This window comes from Diplotaxodon limnothrissa, linkage group LG17 (assembly GCF_057381915.1).
Source record: "Diplotaxodon limnothrissa isolate DT_005_m linkage group LG17, D_limnothrissa_male_GT1.1, whole genome shotgun sequence".
NCBI classification, from domain to species: domain Eukaryota; kingdom Metazoa; phylum Chordata; class Actinopteri; order Cichliformes; family Cichlidae; genus Diplotaxodon; species Diplotaxodon limnothrissa.
The window spans coordinates 20,703,088-20,722,322 of NC_140612.1; the positions used below are offsets into that span (position 1 = coordinate 20,703,088).

Genomic DNA, 19,235 nt, shown 5'->3' on the forward strand with positions numbered 1-19,235 from the left:
TGTGATCAAATAACTGAATAATAAAGACCTCTTCTGTCTGTTTAAGCTTTTGGGGGTGGACCTTCTCACAGTTTATTCACAGACTCAGATCCAATCAGACTTACAGTTCAGTCTGATAAACGTCCCCATCGGGTGCCAAACAGCAGTCTCTCAGACTGGCAGATACAGACATGTTCAGGCTGCTGCTCCTGCTGTTTTTAACATGGATGACCTCAGCGCTGGTCAGGTAGGACAATTACACCTTTGTTAATATGGTTGTTCTCTTTATATTAACAGCTGTCCATCCACCAGGGATTTAACAATATAAAGTCTGATTTTCTTCTTTGTTGTACATTTATCGAGGTGCTGTTTAGTGGACCTTCCTCTGTTGAGCCAAAACTAGGCCAACTGTTTTCAAATCAAAAAAGACAATTTGATATAAAAAGTTTACAGAGATACTAAAATGTTCCATCGTCAGCATACCTCTTAGACGGACACGCTCAATTCGTACTCGATTGCGAGCTGATGGCCTGCTGAATGAGTTCCTGAAGGATCACGCCCCTGACATTATTAATCGCCGTTACGCTCAGTGCTTCCCGTCCAGCACGCCGTCACTGAGGCTCGGACGCACCAGCGAGAGGATCTACAACTTCATGGATGTAAGAAGAACAACGCTGAGAGTTAGGGTTGCTGGTTCAAAGCCTTCAGCTATTATCAAAATATCCAGTGAGAAGTTTTAACCTTGTTACAGTGATTTAAATATTCCTCTAGGGGTCAGTGTTGTTCATAAATATGCTGATTTGTTAAGAATGATTATCAGATTTAAGGGAAAGTTGCTCAGTTCCGAAATATCAGTATGTCCTAAGTATGCAACTCAAGCTGGACAGAAGCAGTATTAAGTATTATTACAGAAGCAGAAATAAAAGAAATAATAAATAAAAAGTTATCATTTGTACTGCATTTCCATTCTTTATGTCCTCACAAGATATATGTTCCCAAAGTAAGACGTAGTTATTTCCTACATATAGAAGCTTTAAAATGAAAACAACACAGCCCAGTTTACTGAATAGAAACTAACTTAACTAATTTATACTATGAAAACAAAGGGAGTGCCAAGCTGGCCAAAATATGTTAGCATACATGCTAACATTAGCATGAGCATGTCACAACCAGCTACCTTTTTATTTATCTCAGAATTTTTCAAATTAAAATCTCAGCCACACTTTGTGCCCCTGCTGCGTTTCAGGCTCAGTTTTATGGTGAGATCAGTTTGGGGACTCCAGAGCAGAACTTTTCTGTGATTTTTGACACTGGATCAGCTGACCTCTGGGTGCCATCATCCTACTGCATCAGCGAGGCCTGCGGTAACACCTTACATAGCACCACACAATACCACACAACACCAGTGTTGCATTTGCAGGTCAGGGCAGCCTGACTTTGGTTTATTTTGTTCCAGTCTGATAAGAAGTTCAAAGTCTGTGTGTGTCTGTGTGTACTTGTATAAAGATGTTGTAGGCACATAAATCTGACAAAGGCAAGTCCACATAAAGTAAATAACATGTAATGAATATAAGAAAAGATAATGTCTATGTGTGTGTTTGCATTCACAGCGCTCCACAAGCGTTTCAAGGCATTTAAATCAGCTTCGTTCAGGCATGATGGTCGGAGATTTGGGATTCACTACGGATCAGGTCACCTGCTTGGAACTATGGCCAGAGACACACTGAAGGTCCAAAAGCTCTCAAAATTAAAAAGCTAAACTTCAGTATTAAAATTAACTAACAGCTGCCACGATTAATTTCAAAAATATTTTCATCCATCAAACTCAGTTTGACATTCAGGTACAACTAAAGGAGTACTGTTTTATCTTAATCAACTTGTTCCAGATTGGTGGTCTAACCATCCTGAACCAAGAGTTTGGGGAGTCCGTTTTCGAACCTAGTGAATCATTCCTGACGGCGAAGTTTGACGGTGTTCTGGGAATGAGTTACCAATCCCTTGCAGAGATTCTGGGCACCAATGTTTTTGACAACATGATTGCACAGAAGCTTGTGGACCAGCCAGTGTTCTCCTTTTACCTGAGCAGGTGCATTCATATCAGGAGCTCACCATTTCACCTCAATTAGATGCTCATTGTCATGCTCAGAGGAGCATGAGAGGGAGGATAATTACTTCTTCCTGTCTATTAACCTCTTACTACCCACCTGGTTGTTGGCAGCCCTGCTGAAAATATGGATGGGTTTACTCTTACATTGTAGATGTTAAGAGGGTTTATTTTTAGAATTTCTGGGTAAGCAGCTTTAAAAATCATGCTTTGAAACAGGCAGAAGTTTCACAACTAGTTCTTAAGTTTTGATAGAGTTTTGGTTGGTCAAGAGGGAAAGGCAGAGCAAGAGATAACCACAGAGAAATGGAAAGGTCAAGGGTAACCAGGAAGTTCAAAGGGGTTTTACTGTGAGCTGTGGAGATGAGAGTTTTTCCCAAGGTTTCAGTTTTTTAAATAGGGTCTGCCTAGTCTGTGTCTAGGTCCAAGACTTATAGACTTCCTACCATCTACAGTGATATCAGAACAAATCCGCTTGGCTTCACTGACAAGAGCATCTGGTGAGCAGTGTTTCAGAGATACTTGATGTTTAGGGAGGTCTTATGGCTTCTAAGTATGCTTAAGTACGACAGGGTAATTCTACAATTTCGATCATAGACATGTTAGGATAAAGAAGAACAATCACCAGGTGAACCAGGAAGATCCACATGGTTGTAATTATTTAAGCATTCCTCCAGTGTTTCAGGGGTCCAGTCCAAGAGTATCTGGTTAGGCACTCGACAGAGATGCTGTACTTCTTGAGGGATATAAATGTGTTTGTTGTTTTTAATATGAGAGTTCTTATCTTTTGTTTATGTAAATGTGAGTTTTGTGCCCGCAGAAAAACCGGCCGTACCAATCCAGCAGGGGAACTGTTGTTAGGTGGAACAAACGAAGCGCTGTATATTGGACCAATCAACTGGCATCCTGTCACTGCCAAGGGGTATTGGCAGATCAAGATGGACAGGTACATTTTTCATATCCCAACAGCACAGCACTTTGGCAGTGTACTATGAACCACTTACAGTAGGGGAAATGGCACAAGACCTTTACCCTTTCTTGTGAAGACATTCATTAATAGAAACATAAAAATGCTTAATATTTCAGTGTAGCAGTACAAGGTGTGAACTTGTTTTGTCCAAGTGGATGTCAGGCGATTGTTGATACTGGAACTTCCCTCATTGCTGGACCAACCAATGACATTCTGAGGCTCCAACAGCTGATTGGAGCAACACCCTCAAACTTGGGAGAGGTACCAAAATATGTCATCTCATAGTCTACTGAAAGACCAGAGAAAGTTATGACTTTTTCAAAGAAAATGTTTAACCTACAGAGGGGACACTTAGACCTACTACTTATTCCTGCTTCAAAAACAATATCAGATATTTCTTGAGAATACTATATGACTACCGTAACTGAATTTTTTCAGCATGTCACTCCTCATTTTGTGTGTTTCAGTTTGTTATCGACTGTGCCAGGTTGTCCAGTTTGCCTCAGGTGACTTTTGTCCTGAATGGAACAGAGTACACACTAACAAGTGAACAGTACATCAGGAAGGTAAGGAAGGCTTATTGTTTTCTTTAGCTTGTGTTAGAACAGCTGCCAGTCTTCTCTTTCTTTTTATTTTCTTTTTCTTTCTTTATTTTTTTGATAAAATAGTAGGAAGGGTAATTGTTTTGGCGTATTCAAAAATGCGTATTATTTTATTATTTTAATGATGCACCTGTCAAATGGCTGAAATCAGAGATTGTTTTGAAATGCAGCTAGCATTTAAACTTCTGTTTATAGATTCTTTGCTTTTTTCTTTTTTTTTTTTACCTCACGCCTAAAAGAAACCACATAAAAAAATTCATAAATAGATCATTAATACATTGAGACTTAAGTGCAAATTTAGTAATTTGGCAGCTATATTTATTTTATATACTTTCATATTTTTACTAACAATTAAAATTGCTTAAGAAATAGAATGTCTCTTTTATACATGAAGCTACTAAACAACTACACAATCCACTTTTTGTCATTATCAGGAGACACTTGGCAGGAATGAGTTCTGTTTCAGCGGTTTCCAGGCTATGGACATTTATTCCAGCACAGACCCTCAGTGGATTCTGGGAGATGTATTTCTGACAGAGTACTACTCCATCTTTGATAAAGGACATGACCGGGTCGGCTTAGCACGTGCCAAACACTCTCCTGAACCATAACTTATTGGCGAACTCAACAGTAAATAAATACTGCACAATTGAAAAGCATTTTGTCATTCTCTGGCCTATTATTGTTCTCACATCATTCTCCAAATACATCAAGGACAAACAACTGTCTAGAAACTGCTGAATATTGCTGACAATACATTAGCCATTACTTCTGCCCCAATGACCACAAAGTTAACATTTTATTTGAAAAGGTACAGTTATTGGAGATTTAACAGCAGCAACAGGGATTGTACATTCATCACTTTATCTACATTTACAAAAGCACGTGTGATTTACAGTAATCACGGAAAGAAAGAAGATTTTGTTCTTATCCCCTGAGTACCAGTGTTTCATTAAGTGTTACAGTTCCTCTAATGGCCACCAGATGGCATCCAAGAAGAGTTTATTGAAGTGGATGAGAAACCCCCCTCCCCCTCCCCCCCATTCTTTCAGCATAAACAGCTAACTTGAAATGTTCTCATGTGGGCTGGAAATTATTCTTCAGCTAGAAAAATCACAAAGATACATAGGCTTGTTTTTTTTTGTTGTTGTTGTTTGTTTGGGTTTTTTTTGCACACGTTTCAACTCTAATAATTGTTGATTATTTTGTCTCATTTTGCCTCATTTCTAATTTTTTAAGGAATCATCTATGGGGGTTTTGTAATCTTTGGAATACCAGGATTAAAGAGTAATTCCAGCAAATTTCTTTTTAATGTGCTACTTAACGTCTCATTGGGCCATGCTTAATTTGCACATTCTGATACAAAAATTCAGGGAAAAGAAAATTCACACAAAACACCATATGGTGAGTTAAACAGCACAATTTTTATGTATCTTTATGGAAAAAAAATCGCATTTGGACTGTAGATGAATATGCAGATAATTAGCTTAAATCGGCAGTTGCCCTGGATGAAGTTCCTGAATTGAGATGGCAAAATGAATGATCTAAGTGATGGATTTCAGTGTTTAACCATCCAGAGTCTGGCTCATCACAGTGATTCATGATTTCCCATTTTAAATTTGAAGTTCACCATTTAGTACAAGGGTTTACAAGGGTACAAGTTTTAAACTTGTTCAATTTCCAAGGTATTTCAGTCAAGTAATTAAGATTGGGCATAAATATATTGTTGGATAAAAATATTTTTCAGTAACTGTATGAGAAGATCTGTTTTTGGGGGGCTTTATTTTGGGGGGGGGGGGGGGGGGGGGGCGGGGGGGGGAAGCATTTTTTTTTATGTGTGTTACTACAATGATTGATTTAATTATAAAATGATTTGATTGCTAGAATGAGGAAGCTTGGGAGAACATTTCTTAAAAAAAACACTACATGCTATTAAACATTGTCAGCGGGGTCAGGAGTATTTATCTTTAATAATAAGTTAAACCTCACAGGATTAAAATGGGGGTTCATGCTAGAACTGGAGAATAGTTGTTTGCGGTTTATTTTTTGATAGATCATGGTGGCAACAACTGATAAACCCAAAAACCTAGCTTAAATACATCCCTTAAGAGGCCATGTATATCCTGTTTTCCAAGTATTTTTGGTTAAAAACAACAACAACATTAAAGAGTCTTCTTCTTAGGCAACGTGGGTATTCATGTTACTCAGTTTGGTCTTACTGAACAGCTGAAGTTGTGGCTGGTTCTTATTTCTTTTCGAAACTCTCTGATTGGGAGCTGGTGTTTTTGACCTCTTCATTGTCGTTGGTTTCTTCCTTCTCATCCTCCTGAGTCCCTGTTATTCCCTGGAAGTCGTAATCGGGGTCAGGGAGCTGCAGAGTGTCTGAGGTTGGACCAGGGGATCTCCTGGACTGGAATCGAGCCAGTCCTTTTCTCCGCCGCCCCAGTCCTTTAGGACTTGGCAGGCTGCGGACCGATGCCTTTGAAGTCTGCCTGGAGAACTGGAGTGAGAACTGACGCCCCCGTGGTTTGGTTGGCTGACGATTATGGCCATTGACAGTTGTCCACCGAAATTCTTTGGGCCCAAGTTGAGTGGGGGAACAACAGAGAGAGGACGCAGTCCTGGAAATACAAAAAGAAAAAAATTAATTCTCACCTAAAGGGCAAGTCTAAGATTATAAAATACTGGGGTATAATTATTAAATTTTCAAAACCTTTTATCTCAAAATGAAGTTTGATGGCCGAACATGGAGTTGAATATCGTTAAAAAGGACACTGGCTGATCACCTTAGGGTTTCTGAGCCTGGGGCTTCATCAGTGGGGGAAGGATTCAGGCCATTCTGAGGTTTGGTATACGAATCCACATTCTGGCAAACGTCGCCACATAATGGAGGGCTGATGACAAGCTGGGGGAAAACAGAAATGGAGCTTTCCGGTGAGGGTGGGTTGCTGTTGACCTCCCTTAAGGTGGACAAAGTGTCCATGGAAGGCTGAGACATGACCAGCGAGGACAGTGGAACATTGATCCCTGGTCCTGCATTGACCCTGGATTTAGAAATGACCAACAGAAAACATAAAAGATCAGATCATTGTAATCTGTGGACAGCTGGATCTTAATATATAAATTATTAAATAGGAACCTTTGGTACTATCAGTAGGATACCAGTTACACATCTATTCATGCTTTAAATATTCTAATACCTGACATCTGGGAAGAAACTGCCAGTTGCATCACTGCTATGTCGTTTGAAGATGGGTCGAGGGGGTCGGAGGTCAGGAGGTTCCTGAACACTAAGCAGACGGCGGACCCGACCCAAAACCTGCAAACATTAAAAATATACTCAGAATCTGAACTTAAAGACTTTATCATTAGTACCTAATGTCAAAGCTTTAAATTTAACAGGTTTCAAATTGTTCTATATTTTTATTCTTCTGCTGTACAAGAGTAGCTTTGTATGATTCACAGTTCAAAAATCATTCTTATGTATCATTTACTGGACTTTGATGGTGTCCTTCAGTCCATCTTACTTATCAAACAAGCCATCCCTTTAAGGTCACCATCCCTATAAGCCAACATTTTTCTGATTGGCTGCCCCTCATAAATTAACAGCTTTGACACAACGTGGGTGGGGTTTCTGTGAATCTGATGACCAAAAAAGGAACATCCCTTCTCTGTGACATCAAACAGGTCCGAGTGCAGAAAAAAATCACCAGCAACAAAGCATTTAGAACAATTTAAAGCCTTAGGGTTTACCACACAGGGGTTACGGTATTTTCTGCACTATAAGACGCACTTAAAATCCTTTAATTTTCTCAAAAATCAACAGTGCGCCTTATAATCCGGTGCGCCATATGTATGACTTCTGGTTGTGCTTACTGACCTCGAACCGATTTTATGTGGTATACGGCACTCAAAAAATCTGTCAAAAGATGTTTTAGTATGACTTTGGTAAGCTAAGAAGCCACACCACTTGATGGATTGTCGGAGCATTATGGCTACCATAGTCAGGAGTCTTGCGGGGTAATCTCGGACCAAAACGCGTCCGCTTCAGGTCCAAAACACTGCGGCATCACTGAGCGTTACAAACTGTCTAAATTCTTTCATCTTTAATAAAATGATCAGCGTTGCTGCTTTACCAGATGTAACAATTAAGTTTAACATCCAGGCACCCATCAAAACAGAATATGTAATGTTCTGACTGAGAGATTACTGAAAAAATTAAAACGTACAGCTCTGCTATCACTTCCAACAGACCCAAGACAGAAAACTAAACAGCAGTGACTTTTGTAGGTTTACTGAAGTTGGGCTAGCTGGTATATAATGATGTGCCATGTGATCGCTAGCAACACAGCTATGTTAGCATAACATAAACACAATGAAGCTGGGGGATGAATGTTAACTTTTTTCCACTCGATAAAACCACCCGATGGTTAGGGGCAAAGGCAATCGCATGGCAGGATGCTGTAAACGGACCAAATTTCACTCAGGAGAACAACTGAGATAATCCATCTACAGTACGAGGTTGTCATAAATATACTGCAACAATATGGGAATAGAGCACCTGCGAGAGAATTCAACATTAATGAATCAATGCTGGAAGTGGCGCAAGCAAGAAGAATGAGTTGAGTAAAGTTTGTCTTATCAGACTGTTTTGTTTCGCTTAATGCGCCTTTTAATCCGGTGCGCCTTATGAATGAACACAGACAGGTTCATCGACAGTGCGCCTTACGGTCCGAAAAATACGGTACTTGTACATTGGCCTTCCTATTAAAAGGTTGGTTTAATATGAAAATCCAACACTGGAATAGGACATATATGGCAAAAAAACAAGGAAAAGTATAACAAATCCAAAATAAGGTTTAAGTTAAGGCCTCATGATTAAACTGTTTAACAAATAATATCTCTCAAGGTCAACACCCTTATTTACATTTTCACAAGTACTTATTTTTCTACTCTCTGCAGTTTTTATACTTACCTCCTTTTTTCCAGAAATCAATTTTAAATTAAAAAATGAAAGCAATAAACATTTTACCGACTCTTGGCGCCGCAGCAAAGTATAGTCCTGTTGCCGCTGATGGTCGTGGCTAACATCAGTGTCGTCAAACTGCAGGATGTCCGAGAGACTGGAAGAGACATTGAAAAAGAATTTGTCATGCTGATAAAACTTCTCTAAAAAAAACTAATTCTATAACAACTAGCACGTCTGTGACAATTCACCCACACAGACTGAGCTACAATGTGAAACATAAACTCCAACACGTCCTTCAGGAAAAATGTTTGTTCTCTAGAGGATTATAACTGTGCATCAGCCGCTAAACTTGATCCCTGACCCCATGTCGGTGGTGGAGCCAAGAAATGAGGGGATGCAGTAGTCTGCAGCAGCCAGCGTGTATGGTGGCCGTGCATCGCAGTCATTCCAGTAAATGTCTTTGGTCATGTGAGGCATGTTCATGTGCATCTCATCCACTGCCAGGAGAGACACCTGCAGGAACAGGTAAAGAGGAAGAATGAGGCGTGTTCAGTTTTCAAGAGACATTATTTATAAAAATTTATTAAGTAAGATTAAATTGGTAAGAAAATCTACCAATAATTTAACAGGAGAATCTTTCATAGTCAAATCTAATCCGGTTGATTGATTGTGCTTCTTGGAAGAATGGATATTATTATATAACTATAAGAAGGAAGAAAACTGCCTAAATCACAACTGAAAAGAGCTCAGCAATATTTTTAATTATTTTTTATACTTAAAGGAAGTAAGGAATTTATAAAAGATGGCACAATATGTTGTATTAAATATCACATTTGCTTTTCTTGTTAGTTTATTTTCTAACCTTGTTGTTGTTTCTGATTTATTTTGTCACATTTATTTATTCATTTATTTACTGCTTTCATTTTCTTCTTATTTACCAACTTGTTCAATGTTAGTTTATTTCTTTATTTCTGTTTATTTCTTTATTTTCCCATTGTATTTCCCCAATAATTCACAGATTTTGAATTACTGATTTATTTATTTTTTGTTATTATTATCTTATTTTTTTCTGCATTTTCTCTTTTTTTTTTATGTAAACAAGGGTGTGATTTAAAGTATAATATGGGCTAAATGTTTAGCCAGAATGAAAAATAAAACAGATTATGGAAACAACAACTTTGACCAAAATCAATAAATAAATGACAAATTAAATGGTCAGTAAATCAACAGGATGTAATACAAAGAAAAATGAATGTAGAAGCTCACTGAATGAGAAACATCAAATGTCACATTTTAGGAATCAACTGATGTCCTTATATATTTTTTCTATTATTTTGCGGTCTGTAACGCATTCTTCATTTGAGTAATTTAGTAATTTTTTCATGAATGAGTGAATTGGGTAGTTTTGGTCTTTTATATGTTTTTGTGATTTCATATTTGCAAATATATAGTCATAGTTCTAGTTCTAGCATGCTAATAAAAGTTTGAATTATTTATTCAGAACATTAACTGTTACACAAAACAATGGAAATGTAAAAACTATTTAATTTTGATTTCTATTTTCTTATAAATACAAAAATCCATGTTGTAAGCTTTGTCATTATGATTTATTTAGTGCGGATTGATGTGGAAATTCATTTAGAGTGAAATGAAACAGAGTAAAAAATAAAAGTTTACTCTAAAACTTGCTTTCGAGTAGCTTGTGTTTAAATTGTGTGTAGCTGGGCCTCATGTGGCATCATGTGCTTGACTTCCTTGCGTGATGTAAAAATAAAACCAAGTGTGGAAATGTTCCAGAGTATATTTTTGTCCAGCAGGAGAAACGTGTAGGCAGCTCCTTTCCATCTATTCCGTTCTGCTCCCTGACAAACCACAACAGTTTCTCATGTTCCCTTTCTGTCCACGATAAAGTCAAAAGTGTTTGTTCTACCAGAACAGACCCTGGAAATATAAGAGACTTTGAGCCTCCGTCATTGCTGACCTGAAGGTTCCTGTCGATGATCCAGTTTGCCTCAAAGTCATCGTCATCATCGCCAAACGGGTTGATCAGCTGCTCTGCTACCTGCCAAACAAACAAACATGTCTGAAAATCAGTCAAACTAAAAAAACAAAACTGCCTATATGTAAAAAAAATAAATATTACTACTGCTCATGACAATCGAGATGGCCGTTGTCACTGCTCTGTAGGTTTCCTCGTCTCTGTTTAAGGGATTTTTCAACATTGCTTGCATTATAGTGATACCAGCATATGTATCTCCAATTTCTACAAAATATTGTTTTTGAGAGGATGTAGCAGCTTTAGTTTCTTTTACCATGACACTGAGAACAAAACATTTATAACCACACTACTTGTGACACTCTGGCTCATGCAATATTTCTGGCTCGTCTCCACCAAGTAGATTATTATTAACTTTGTGTTATTTATATAACAGAAATACGTCATGAGATGAAAGAGGTCAGCCACAAATGTATTGATGTGTTTCAAGCAGAAGAAAAACAAGATAGACACATCATTTTGTGTTATTAAATGTGTTATTAAATAATTAATCTGAAATATCTCATATAAACTTGGTCTTATTTCCCAATCAGCATCCTCCTTCTGCTTTTATTAATTGTACTCCTTCCATTAAAAATACATTTTGTTTGTGTTTGTCTACATTTGAGTTCCAATTTTGTACTGAAGCATAAGAACTGTGTGTGTTTTTGGCTTATTACTGCCTATCTTATCTCTGCATTTAGTACTAGATAAATAAGTACTTGAATTTTTGAATATGCAGTCATGTAGATTACATACATTAGCATATGTTACCCTGTCTCTGTGAAACTGTAGGACACATCTTCCATGAAAAATATCTGCATAAATATATTTTGTTGTATAACAAACTTGAGGAATAAAGAAGTCCAAAACTAAATTTTACTTTTGCCAGAACAGCACAAAAGCCCCTCTGCAGGCTTCCAGACAGGAACCAATCAGACAACAGTGGGCTTTCACAGAGGTGTGACCTAATGAGACATGACACACCAGGCTTGATGAGTCATGCAAAGCTACTCTGGTGGAGTCTCTGACTAAAAATATAAATTCACAAGTTTGTTTTACATATTCACAAATTGTAGGAAAGAATTTATTTGACCTTAAGCCAGCCACAGTAGAAGAAGAACTGCAGCAAGGTGAAAACGGGGACGTACAGGTCAAGGTCATGACCTTGGTAACCACGGGTGTGGTCAAGAAACTGTCGACCAATTAGACAAGCAAAGAAAAAGGTGTAGACAGCAAGAGTGACAACCTAAAAGGAGAGAGAGAGTGAGAGTGTTGTTCAGATTCCTTCTTCTCTGTGGGCGATTCAGAGCTCTGATTCAGTTAGTGTAATGATTATGATGTGATTACATGAGCTACATCCGTATCAAACATGCTGTTGTGGCAAGTACGAAACAGAGAGGACGGACACAGACCTGTGTGTAAACCAGAGGGACACCGACCCAGTTGTAGCCAAAAAGAGTCGCACACCAGGTCCTGAAGCGATTCATTTCCTAACACAGAGAGGAAACAGCAGTCTTTCCCCAGCTTCCAGCAAACTGTGAATTTCTGTAACTCAGTAGGCTAGTTGGAAAAAGAGTCTCATTTGCCGTTCTGGGAAAGCTGAGTGTCACATTACCTACATGTCTCCTTTATGTGGTCACAGGCTAACGGGGGTTTTAGGATCTAACTGGCTCCAAAGGATGAATGAGTGTGCTTTGAGTGCTTAAGAGCTTTTTCCTCTCTAACAGCATATGTCTGTAATCAAATGGCAGCGTTGGAAAAAATATTAAGGTTATCTGATTATACTGATCTTTAATGGCCATACTGTATTGTTTTTTACCATGATGTTATCATGATAATGTAAGATATAAGCATGTAGTTAAATTAATAGTGATACATTATGAGACGTAAGTGGCTGAGCCACAAAAATCTTTTTGCAGCTGTAAACAGTATAAAAGATGGACATAGCTTCTGGGTCTGACACCGGTCAACAAGCATTTTGGTACTGGCAGTTTTTCACCTGTGCTGTAGCAGATTTTACTTGCTGATGCCAAATGTAAAAACTGTTTTTGTTTAGCTTGTTGTGTTTTTTAGTTATGAAGTATTGGACAACTTCAATGACTGGGCAGAAACACCGATGCATTTCAGCATTTAAGAAATATGTTTATTTTCCAGAAAAGTGAAGTCAACATTAAGGAAGGTGTTTTTGTTGGTCGTGAAATACGTGAACTGATGTTTGATGACGTGTTCAAAACGAAACCGAAGCCTAATGGATCATCACCACGTGAAGCATTCATGTAGCATGTCCAGAATTTTCTTGGCAATCATGGAGCAGAGAAATTATCCACAGCTGAGCTTGTGGATAACGCGCTGAACGCATAACAGCTAATAAGTGCCAAAATATTAATGAAGATACACGCCTTACATCTCAACTTTCTTTCACCAAATCTGGTTGATGTCAGTCTCGAGGCTTCAAAATAGGGCTTCCAAAGATAGGATGTTGTCATAGAAGCTATGTCCACCCTTAGTCAATATTGCCCATTTCCAAACATGAAAAAGATAAAATAAATAAAATACCCAGGCTAATACTTTAAGCTTTAGTGTGCCCCAGGGAAGGGATTTGCTAATAAGTGACTAAATTATACTAATGATAATAAACGTCTTCATGGCAAAAACAAGAACCTGTGGTGGTGGTAAAGTCACTGCGGCGTCGTTCATCTATGCAATTTATTTCTTGTGTTTGAATTTATGCTTACAAAATCATAAAAGTGTTGTGAGTTTATGGAGATTATGTTGCTAAGCAATTTCTATGAAGCGAACCACGGCGACGCTAACTGCCCTGTCGGCCAACAACAGTGACACATTATCCCTGCAGCGTTCTCTCGCCATAAAAGTGCATTTTTATAATCACGTTGAGAATGTTCTGCAGGTCGATGCTGTCTTGGATGCGTCCTTCCTGCCGAGCTTTAGACGCCAGGTTGGAGAACCAGACAACAGGGATCCAGTACTTCAGGTGAGGAGAACGAACGTTCTCAAACACCTTCCTCTCCTCAGGTGTCATGAAACCTACAGATGGGGAAAAAACATTGTTTAAAATAAGTCAGTGTTGGATTCATGTTGATAGACTATTTAAATAAAATGATGGATCATATTGTTCCAAAGCAGTTTCAGACATAACGCTTCCATGCAGACAGACGTTTAGGTTTTGTTGACAGAGTATCAGCCCAAAGTACTTCTTTAATTGGCCAATAACAAGGTAGTCCCTGGAGTGATATCAGGAAGAAATTTAAGTGGCGAGGAGCCGAACTCTGACTTTTATATTTCTAGTTAAGACACATTAAGATCACAGTGTGCTCATTTTGAAATACAGCTGATACACACTAAAATACTCAGGCTCTAACCTGCCTCGACCACATGATCCATGGTCGGGAATCGTTTGCAGACAGCCGTGCTGACGGAGCGGAAGATGAGGAGCGATGTGAGGTTAACGTAACGTACCAATGTCCGGCGCAGCAGGCGGCCATATTCGTCTTTACCCTGAACACAGCTGTAGAAAGATAGAAAACAAAAATGGAGTTCGTGATTATCGTCAGCTAACCACACCTTATTCTTCTTGTGTATTCAGGCTCGTTTTGCACGGGGCACTGAAGTGTTCCCAAATCACTAAACAAGACAAGGTAGCTTCTAAATAAGTTAATTATGGATTCTTAGTGGCTACATTTGTCTATCTTTGATGTAAAGTCTGTGAGTTCCTGTCTGTGCCTGTAGAGGGCAGTGTTTTTGTAGTGGGTACTTGTGGCCTGTAGAGGGCACATTAGAGATGTAGACTGTACCTGGAGATGTGGAACATGAGTCTGTCCGGCCAGGGCAGGTTAACAAACTGATTCCACCACCGATTCACCACCAGAGTCACATAAAAACCTAAAACATTTATATTCAGTTAACACATAATAATTTGTAACTGTTGTGATAATGCAACCTATCCAAACAATTGAGCTCTTTTACAGCAGTAAATAAATAATCATGTCATGCTGACTTACAATGATGTTGCTGCAAGCACATTTAACATGAAGGACACATTGTGAGAGGCCCTAACCCTAAGAGTTTGATAGAGATCTTATCAAACTCTTATGATATACTTTAGTATTCAAACACAACACATGTCTGTCAGTCAGCACTAAGCCCTGTTCTCAGTGGGTAATATTAGCTTGGCGTATCCTGAGATTATTATAATAACACTCTGGTTCTTTGATCCCCTGTAAATCCAACAAACTGTAAAGTGACAGCCAGGTGTTTGTTAAAATCTTAAATCTTAACCACCTGAAATATATGGCAATGACCCAGTGTGCACACATTTACAGGTGTGTATAAAGGACACACAGTGGTACTAAATACTGTCAGTGGACTTGAGTCTCACACACAGTTCACAGTTGTAGCTTGAAAACTTCATGTTGCAGTTTGCAAAATACCAGAAGTGCATTTATTTCTTTTTCTGCCACATATCCAGACCTCCGTCCAACATAGTCCAGATATATCCAGACCTCCTCTGAGGTCTTCTCAGCTATCAACAGGTGATATCAGACAGGTGGATGTATGATCTAAATGTCTGCTAGGCTTTACCTCAGCCAAATGAAATTCTTTAATTCTGGACTGTGTTTGGAGCACTTTTAATACAATTATCTGACAAATAACATGGCTGGCTGTGAGGTTTAGTTTTGGTGAGTGAGATTTACCTGGATGCTACTTAGCACTAATCATCAGCTATCTGTGAGTAATGCACCCACACAGAAAAACGAAAATCTATTGAAACTTGAAAATAAGCAGAGAATCAATGGATGGCATTACCTTGATTTTCTCTTCTAAAGAGTGTATGTGTCCTCTAAGGACTGGTTGGATATATGATGTTTCCTGGTCTATCCAGGGGTTCCCACACAATTTTTCCTGCTGGGAAAACCTCCAGAATAAAGCCCAGGATGCCCAAACTATGTGAAGTGACTGTTTTCAGTGCAATATTACTGATTACTGAACCTGATTTTCTCGTGAGTCCACGTTGTATATTAGAGACTCTAAGGTCAATTCACTTACTGCAAGGGCATTTTTACAGTTCATTTACTCTGGTCCAAATCAGTTGATGAGTTTTTAAACTTGTTAGTTTCCTCTATTGTCTGATTTCACACGTAGAAAAATTCAAGTAAACACCACACAAACTAAAATATGTCACTCAAACCACATGGTAGTGTGAAGTCCTCTTATTGGCCATGTGTGCGGAGCGGGAGTGACAGAAACAAAAACAGGACTATTTTTTGGATAATTCTAAAATTCATATTTATCTGGGAAATGTTTTGAGCAAAACTGTACTCTGCATATGGCTCCAAGTGTGATTAACATTTTCACATCTGAGTTTAATTTAAACAAAACTAAAGAGCACTCGCTGCAGGACACGACACCTATTTTCTTACATTGTGTTGTTGATGTCATCACAGTCATTTAGGACCATGGGTCATTTTTGTCTGGATACTTTGATAAATTGTCAACTCATGCACATGCATCTCCTGTTTTTGGCATTTACTTTAGTTACTGACACTATTTGTCTTTTATTTTCTGGAAAAACCACATTTTAGGAACTGTCAGGTTTTAATCTTTTTTTCAGTTGACAAACATAGTGAATATGCATCCTGGGATGGTGGTGGTGATGGTGGGTGGAGATCAGCTACACAAACATTCATCCTGCTTTTAGCCTTTTCTCCTCTTTAATGATCCGATTCCATTAGCAGGCTGCTAATGAGGCAACCAAACACCCCCTCTGTTCAGCTCTCCGCTCAAGCAGGAAACACACTTACAGTTATATTTGAGTTTTCATGTCGCTCTTTTTTTATTAGACTTAATTTTTACTTTAGTATAATAATAACACAGGTCGGCTACGTTCTTCAATCCCCTGAGAATCTCTCAAGTCTGAAAGGCATTAGGAATGAAATCTAGGAAGATAATAAAATGTTATGTAATCTCTTCCAGTATCTGAGAATCACTGGTTAAATGATCATAAAGCTTGTTTTTAAAATATAAATATATTAAGTAAAATATAGCAACTAAATATGCTTACTGTATAATTAAGACTTTTTCATGAATGGACAAGATGAATATCAGATATGTAACTCAACCATTCACCACCGTGACGTCTACTTTAGTCTGGAAGTGTTTCTTTCAGAACAATCGTCCATGTGATGATTCATGTGTTTTACATGTCATCAGTTCAGATAGTAGTAAGCTTTAAGGTTAGGACCTTGTGCAGACAATGGTGACTGTAGGACATGGTACACTCGACTCCAACTAAGTCCCTGAACTGGACTCTGCAACATGTTTGTGGAGAATTTTTACTGCAGTTATGTTAAAAAAATTGTGGTTTGCTGAACAGTTAAAATAATAATAATAATAATAATAATAATAATAATAATAATAATAATAATAATAATAATAATAATAAAGTCTTTTATATAAGCATTTTTCTAAACAATATTATAAAGTGCTTTACAGAAAGCATTTTTAAGAAGTTATTAAACACATCTGTCAAAAAGAAAACAATAACAAAAAAGTTGCTCTACCTTCCTGCCCAAAAAATCCACTACAACCACAGCACTAACACACTCACAGTGGCTTTACAGTTCTATGAAGTCAGACAGAAAGGTCTAACCGTGAGGTTAAAAATGGAATTAGCCTGTATGTTTCTTTTAAAAGAAAAATACTAGAAGACTATTGAAATAAAAGTAAAGCTATGGTTTGTCAGCTAACATACCCAAGACGAAGGTGACGGGGATCTGTTCAGCATATTTGTCACAGTACATGGAAAGTTTCTCAAACAGTCTCTTCTGATCCTCGGAGAGCACAATCCTAGAGGACAGAGGAAACCGTCGTCACTGCCAGCAACTAAGAATTTAACATATGAGAAATTCTTCTGAAGTTACTCTTCAGCCGATCAGAAAGTTTCTGAATGAACTACAATAAGCTGCAGGTCTGTTGCCCAATATGTGCTTCTATTCAGAAATACAAAGTCAGATAAATCTTTTTCTACACAGACATTTTCTGATATACTGTATTAGTTATTTAATATAAAACCTTTAATGAAATTGCATAGAAGGCTCACATCCTGTTTGCCTGGAGTCAGATATGTGGTTACAACTTGATGAAAGCTAAATAGTCAACTTTCATTTGTAGCATATATAAATGATAACTCAGTCATGTTGTTTGTTTTGTACAACAGTCTCATCAAGTTAATTTATTCTGTCATATTATATTTATTGTAGTGAGCTGTTATACTTTATTTAAGATATTTTGCTAAATAATGTGTTCATTGTTTTCCCTGCTGCAATAAAGGAATTTGGCAGGTTTGGGGCTGTGAAATAGATCTTTTCTTAAATATATATGAAGATAGTATCAAAAACAAGAGCCGCTGAGACATAGTTTTAGAAAGAGGAGATTGTGTTACTAGGTCCCACCTCCTGTTTTACCCAAGTCTGAGCTTAGCTGTTGTTGTATCAGATTCTACTAATATTTTGTTCTCACTGATTGGATAGCAGGGGGAAAAATGCAGTGGTCCCATGGATCTGTCAAAAAAAAAAGTTGAACAATTTAGGGCAACTGATTTAGTGGTTTGTTTTGTATGATTTACGCTTTAAAATAATCCCAGTTCATTGTATACTGGATCTTGATACTAAGGTTATGACAGAGAGCTAAAACTAAAAACTAAAAACCAAAATAAAAGTTTTGGAAAATAAAAACTTCAGAAAGAGCTGAAAGATTCAGACAGAACAAAGCTCATTTAGCTTCTTCCCCTTCTGAAACACTCTAAGATCAAACTTTTGCACACAGAATATGAACATTAATCATTTACAAGATGAAAAAAATGTTTTTGGTTGGCTCATGTTGCTAACCAAAAAGGGGCGGAGCTTATAACCACTAGAGGGAGGATATATTTTGGCTTCACTTCTTGGGACTCATCCGACATTACATCGAGTTTTGAGTTGTATCAGCCACTCTGAACAGTGTAGCAATATTTATTAGTAACTATGTTGAAATTTACAAGAATTTAAAAGAAACACTTGCATGATGCACAGCTGTAATACGACACTGTCGCTTCCCTTCCTGTGACTGTGTGTGTGTGTGTGTTTGACCTGTATACGACGCTGAGGACGGTGTACAGCAGAGCAAACAGGATGAACTCTCGGTACAGCAGCTTGTAGATGCTCCCCTTCCAGCGCAGCAGCAGCTGGTGAAAACCGAAGAAGGTGGCGTTGGCGACTTTACTGGAATAAGTAACCGTCATCCTGAGACTGAGGAGCAGACTAAGACCTTCATCCAATGGGAGCTAGTGGATAGTCCCACTGGTTTTCTGGTTACAGCCTGGATAATTAACACCACCTTAAAATTATGAACATAAATGATCACTTTTGTTATTATTGCTGTATTTTACTCACAGAAAAATGCCGTTGCTTCCTCCTCAGCAGTGCTCTTCATCAGGCTTCTTTCCTGATTTCTTTTTGCCAAATGCCAACCAAACACACACTCTTTCTCTATCTCTTCCGTTCTCTCTCTCCCTCTTT

The 19,235-nt window shown here is 38.1% G+C and overlaps 2 protein-coding genes across 4 annotated transcripts; one reads left to right on the forward strand and one right to left on the reverse strand.

Moving 5' to 3' along the window:
- The first annotated feature begins 116 nt into the window (after nt 1–116).
- On the forward strand, nt 117–4,333 carry nots (nothepsin). The gene is made up of 9 exons (XM_085375737.1): nt 117–226; nt 458–638; nt 1,226–1,343; nt 1,590–1,708; nt 1,866–2,065; nt 2,904–3,029; nt 3,170–3,314; nt 3,521–3,619; nt 4,090–4,333. Exons 1-9 carry the CDS (start codon nt 171–173, stop codon nt 4,264–4,266), a joined length of 1,221 nt encoding a protein of 406 aa, XP_085231863.1. The 5' UTR covers nt 117–170; the 3' UTR covers nt 4,267–4,333.
- LOC146614936 (bestrophin-3-like) lies at nt 4,094–19,235 on the reverse strand. 3 transcript variants are annotated; one of them, XM_085375727.1, is made up of 14 exons: nt 19,110–19,235; nt 18,807–19,024; nt 17,432–17,526; nt 14,475–14,562; nt 14,043–14,188; nt 13,553–13,707; nt 12,075–12,152; nt 11,756–11,908; nt 10,606–10,686; nt 8,986–9,137; nt 8,688–8,778; nt 6,856–6,974; nt 6,442–6,699; nt 4,094–6,276 (listed from the first exon to the last, which is right to left on the reverse strand). In XM_085375727.1, exons 2-14 carry the CDS (start codon nt 18,956–18,958, stop codon nt 5,901–5,903), a joined length of 1,944 nt encoding a protein of 647 aa, XP_085231853.1. In that variant the 5' UTR covers nt 18,959–19,024; nt 19,110–19,235; the 3' UTR covers nt 4,094–5,900. The 3 variants fall into 3 exon arrangements, 2 of the variants coding, with proteins under 2 accessions (XP_085231853.1, XP_085231852.1); XM_085375726.1 differs by having other exon boundaries at nt 18,807–19,035; XR_014906996.1 differs by having other exon boundaries at nt 6,217–6,276; nt 6,369–6,699; nt 18,807–19,035.